The 5366-nt window shown below is 49.3% G+C and overlaps 1 protein-coding gene across 4 annotated transcripts; it reads right to left on the bottom strand.

Moving 5' to 3' along the window:
- On the bottom strand, positions 1 to 5092 carry SLC7A3 (solute carrier family 7 member 3). Of its 4 annotated transcripts, XM_084869606.1 has the most exons (13): positions 5007 to 5066; positions 4529 to 4583; positions 3640 to 4039; positions 3160 to 3318; positions 2798 to 2975; positions 2485 to 2597; positions 2132 to 2354; positions 1820 to 1959; positions 1618 to 1720; positions 1209 to 1375; positions 850 to 1016; positions 401 to 509; positions 1 to 268 (listed from the first exon to the last, which is right to left on the bottom strand). In XM_084869606.1, the coding sequence occupies exons 3-13, from the start codon at positions 4019 to 4021 to the stop codon at positions 153 to 155; spliced, it is 1857 nt and encodes a 618-aa protein (XP_084725732.1). In that variant the 5' UTR covers positions 4022 to 4039; positions 4529 to 4583; positions 5007 to 5066; the 3' UTR covers positions 1 to 152. The 4 variants fall into 4 exon arrangements, with proteins under 4 accessions (XP_084725732.1, XP_084725731.1, XP_084725730.1 ...); XM_084869605.1 differs by lacking the exon at positions 4529 to 4583 and having other exon boundaries at positions 5007 to 5092; XM_084869604.1 differs by having other exon boundaries at positions 3640 to 4583; positions 5007 to 5086.
- Positions 5093 to 5366: the final 274 nt, after the last annotated feature.

The raw sequence follows: 5366 nt of genomic DNA on the forward strand, positions 1-5366 counted from the left end.
AAGCTGCTACAGGTGCAATTAAAAAGTAGACAACTTAAAAAAAGGAGATGAGAAACAGCAGACCTATTAATGTTCCCCCACCAATATCCCATTGCTAGCTCTCCATGTCCTCAGGAATTCTCTCCATTATTGTGTGGGGGACCACACAGCATTCAGGTACTGCTGAGATCAAAGTCTACAGATCGGGTTCTAGACTTGAGTGGGGGTTCATCACTCTTAATCTCTTCCAGGCTGTGCTGGATTCCATAGCCGAAATAGATCGCAAACCCTAGTGTGTAAAGGTAGCTGTGAGGTGAGGAAATAGTGACCTGTAAAGGCTTAATAGTTCTACTTAATAACAAGAGGAAAGGAATTGGGATAGGATACCCAAGAAGCCTACTCTTCCCAAGTGGATACTTACCAATCACCATCCAGACCCCAAATCGGGCCCAGGTGCCGGATGTCATCTGCATCATAAGGTAAACATTCACAAAGATGCTCATTAGTGGGAGGAGAGGCAAAGCAGGTACCTGAGAACAAAGCAAAATCTTTTTTTACCTGCTACAAGGTGACCTAGAAAGAGATCCCTAACCTACTCAAGCAGGAGAGAGAAAGCCCAACTGTGTATATCAGTACCCACTTATTTAGTGTACCTCATATGGAACTGTAAGAATTCTCAAATTTTAGGGAAATGGAACTGGAAATGAACTAAGGAGTGTCAAAGAAGTCTTTGGTCTGTCTAGGTAACTCCTATATCATTCCTTACTTGCCCAATTAAAGAATATCTATTAACCTTATTCAACTGCAAGGTATCTGGAGCCTATTTTCTTTCAAGTTGGGTTGGTAGAGGGGAAGAGAAAGGTCATTTACCTTAAAGTGAAGGGGAGCAGAGCTCTGTGGCTGTCTCCAGATGACCCCAGTGAACCCAGTAATGAGCATCAGGAGTAACACAACCACTGCAATCCACACTGGTTCTCCAGAAAGCAGTGGAATTGACCACTGGGCCAGCACCAGGCAAAGGACACTTAGGAGCACAGCTTGAAGAGTCAAGTTGAGAAACATCAAAACCAACTCTTTCTTGAGACCAACATGTTAAGACATTAGGTACCCCATTCCAAGGAGGGTCATCTCTCTAGTTCTTTCTCAGTCACCAAATGCCATATACTCTCCCCCCGCCCCCATATCATGCTAATCTCAGAGCCACCCCAGAGAAAAAATTCATTGCTCACCAAGTACTGAGGAACAAACATAGACAACTTGGCCAGAGAGTGGAGTGGGGGTGAGGTTGGATGGACAAAATAGTGCCTCTAAGGTCAGCTTTTCTATTTCAGGCATCGTCTCCTCCTGCAACTCCAGTTCATCTTCCTCAATCCTCATCTCCTGGCCAGGCTGATATCTGAGGCAAGAGTAAGAAGGCAACAATAACAACAACCCTTAAGTGTGTTTATGATCTTCTCTCAGGCAGCTTACCCTCCCTGGTCACCATGAAGGGCAGAAGCTCTTTTTGGCAGAGAGGGATATCCATATTCCTCAAGGATAGTCAGGATAATGAAGGCAAAGGGGGGAGGAGGAGCAGATCCTCACCATTCCCCCTCCAAGAATAAAAACCCAAATCTCAGCATGGGAATGGATTCTCACCTGAGGATGAGAACACAAATAGACACCAGGGAGTATGCAAGCAGGGTCCCAATTGACATGAGGTCCACAAGATCAGCAAGTTCAAAAAGTAATGCCATCAATGCTGCAAATGATGCGCAGAAAACAAAAAGTCAGAAAAGGGAAGAGCAAAGTTAAGGGAGCTGGTGAAACAACTAGGGAAAGGACAGAAATGATTTTTCACCTGCAATAATGCCTGAGACCACAGTGGCTACGATGGGGGTGCGTGTGCCACTGTGGATCCGGGCAAGGACACGAAAGAGCAAGCCATCCTCCGCCATTGCGTAGATCACCCGAGGCATGGGGAACATAGAGCCCAAGAGGCTGGAGAGAAGAATGTCCAGAGTGGCATAAGTTGATTATGATCTCTCTCCCCAAGCTTGTGAGGTTAAGGACTCTCCACATTCTCCTCAGACCTTATAAGGGGTCATCTGTGGTACTGAAAGCTATAACCTGAGACTCTGGTAGCAGAGGATAATAAATGTTTGACACTGACCTGGTAGAAAGAGCACATAGGGATCCAATAGCCACAACATAGCGGGCAGGGGCCCATCCAATATGGAGAAATGCCTCAGGCAAGGGACTCTCAGGGTGAAGCTGATAGTAAGGCATCATTAGCGTGAGTGCCGAAGAAACACCAAAATACGCCAAAAAGCAGACGAACAGTGAAACCACAATGCCCACGGGAATGGAACGCTGAGGATTCTGGGCCTCTTCCCCTGCAGGAAGGGGCACGCTGTTCTGAATCAGGAAAGCAGACTCACTCCTCTACCTCCCCCAGTATGCATGCAGCCTGAGCACACACTGTGCCCATGCCCCAGACAGGACAGAATGAAACGGTCATGTTACCAGTGGTAGCAATACAGTCGAAACCAACAAATGCGTAGAAACAGGTAGCTGCTCCACGGAGAATCCCCTCAAAGCCAAAGGGCACAAATCCTCCAGAGCCCAGAGGGCCCAACCTAAAATAGAAGAAGGGATGAAAAAGGTAAGGGTGTGTCCAGCCAACTCCATACCTTTTCTCTAATGCCACACTACTTAGGTCTTCAAAGCCTAGGCTCCCATTCCTCCCTACTGCCAACCCAGAAGCCCTCAACATGGATGCCTCCTACTCCTCATCATGTTCCCAGCTCTGCATCTGCTGACGGTGAACTCTCCTAACCTCTGAGTATCATTGAGTCCTTCCATGGTCAGTTTGTAGTCCTCTTCTGTGAGCTTCCAGTTGTGTACATCCCCCTTAATGAAGCCAGAGATGATGACAAAACCGAGAACCAAAAGGTTCACCACTGTGAACACTTTGGTAACCAAGGCTGACTCACTAGCCCCAACAGCCAGCAATCCTGTGGAAAAGAGGCATTCAGAACTCTAAGCAAGAAAGTCTTCAGTCCAAGCTTGTCCCCACCTCTATATGCAGACTGCTCTTTCCCAACTAATCTTCTTTTTCACCATTACCACCTCCCCCAAGCCCTTCTCAGGCCTAGTCCCTCCCCTACCCCCATCATTATCCCAGTCCCTTGCCCTCACCAGTGAGCAACAACACAAGGCCCAAAGCAAAGAAATCCGGATATTCTGCAAGAACATGGGGAATATGCAGTGAGATGCTCTTTTGCAGGGTCTGAGAGATGTGGTTCCCAATCAGATTGTCAAAAGCTGAGCTCCAGGCCCGGGCCACACTGGCTGTACCTGGTAGAGCAGAGGGAGAAACGTGGGGTCAAGACTCCTCCCATCTCTCCTCCCTCCCCCAAAGTAGTCCCACAAGAATCCCTCTGATTTTCACCTAGACTTACTTTTTAAAAACCAAAACTAGTCAACTTAAAGAAAACCAGGATAAAGGTAAGCAGAATGAACAATTTCTCCACACCTTGAAGCCTTCCAGCCTGCCACCAGACACACACATTTAGGGATATTGAAGTCCTGTGAATGACTTCAACATTCTATCCAGATTTCCTGGCTCAAAAGCCCCTTTATTGGCTGTGCAATTTCCTCCCTGTCCCAACATCTCACCAATGACATAGGAGAGGATGAGGTTCCAGCCAGTGGTGAAGGCCCAGAGTTCACCCACAGTGACGTAGCTGTAGAGATATGCAGAACCAGATCGGGGAACCCGGGCACCAAACTCTGCATAGCACAGTCCGGCCAACACAGAAGATAGAGCGGCCACCAAAAAGCAGATCACAATGGATGGTCCCGCTTTATCTTTGGCCACCTCCCCAGCCAGGACATACACGCCTGCACCCAATGTGCTGCCCACACCCAGGGCCACTAAATCCAGAGTGCTCAGGCATCTGGCAAGGCGAGTCTCAGCCATGCCTGGCTCCAGTATACGTCTGCGTGCCAGCTTATGACCAAATCTGCGAAGTTTCTGCAACGACATTCTAGCTGGCATTGAAGAGGTTACTAGGACCTGGTGAAAAAAACAAGACAAAAGCTCTTCAGTAGGGCTCATAATCCCTAAACTCTAGGAATGAATTACAATACCCACTGCACCAAGCACAGGTGCTACTGGGGAGGGAGAGGGGGATGGGCAGGAGACTATTGAAGAAACAAAGGCAAGTCACATTTCTTCTAACCTCAGTTTCTTCCCACACAGATAATAACAATACCCCACGGGTTTGAGGAAGGACAAATTTCAGAAAAGGCATATGAAAATCCCCTATAGTAAGTACATGGCCTGGCAGGGAAACTATGGGATTGATCCTAGACTTCAACCCAGGAACCATGGGGCCTAATATGTCTGCTTCCTTAGGAATCAAACAGAACTCGTCTCAGGAGGGGCCAGCAAATTGGGGATGGAGCCCAATATCCACATTCCTTTTCAGTACCCGCCCCCCCCCCCCAGGGCCACTCAATAGGTGTGGTTCCTACATCACAGGGAGAGGTGGGGGGAAGCAACCTGGGCTGCAGATCCAAAGTGAGCAGAGCTTCAATTCCACCTCTCTTCAGCAAGCCTACACCGCAGAATTGCGTGGCCGTGGATCAGGGGAGTAAGCAAATGTTAATGTTCCCCCATTTCCTCCCGCCCCGCTAAGCTGACCAGCAAGCATCAACAGCGAGGCGGGGCTTCGACATCTAAACAGACTTGAAGATGCGACCCAAGAGGAGCCCCTGAGCAACCCAAAATTGCTTACACCGGAGAGAAGGGGCTCCGCACTAGGCTCCCCTACTCAGCTCCCAAATTCTTATGCCCCCATCTAGAAACCGTCTGGCGCTGAGATAGAAAAAAAAAAAAATAGCTCCCGGGGCCGGGGTCTCGCCAGCAACAGGTCACAGCTGCAGTGATGCAACTGCAAACCATGGTTGCCAGAGAATCCTAGGCATGCCTAGACCCTCGCCATCCCCCTCCGACACACGTGCTGGCCCCCAAGGCTTACCAGGGAGCAGTTAGTCTTGATTCGGCTTCAGCTAAGCCGAGTTGGCTTGGGGGTGCCTAGTTCTTATGCTCAGGCTTCGAAGCTGCTGCTGGGGGTCCTTGCGCGCCAAGCTCCCCTTATATATCCCACAGAGGCGGAGCCGGTAACGTCATGGAATCCCGCCCCTAGTCCTCCTCCCTACACAAAACACATACACACAGGCGCGCGCGCGCGCTCGCGCGTGTACACACACACACACACACACACACACACACACACACACACACACACCTCAGCTTTGCAGAAGGGATTGCGTTGGGGCCTGAGACAGTTTCCTACTTGAAGCTACAAGACCAGTGAGGCAAGGAGCGAGAAAGGGGG

The sequence above is a fragment of the Pipistrellus hanaki genome, assembly GCF_964339955.1.
Source record: "Pipistrellus hanaki genome assembly, chromosome: X".
In the NCBI taxonomy this organism is placed as follows: domain Eukaryota; kingdom Metazoa; phylum Chordata; class Mammalia; order Chiroptera; family Vespertilionidae; genus Pipistrellus; species Pipistrellus hanaki.

Excerpts from the sequence above, each read along its gene's own strand:
- SLC7A3 (XM_084869604.1), bottom strand. The coding sequence starts at position 4,081 with ATGAGCCCTACTGAAGAGCTTTTGTCTTGTTTTTTTCACCAGGTCCTA. Across the intron at positions 1,960-2,131 it reads CTATGTGCTCTTTCTACCAG|CCTCTTGGGCTCTATGTTCC; the intron begins GTCAGTGTCAAA and ends TCTTCTCTCCAG. Across the intron at positions 1,017-1,208 it reads TGTTTGTTCCTCAGTACTTG|CTGTGCTCCTAAGTGTCCTT; the intron begins GTGAGCAATGAA and ends TGACTCTTCAAG.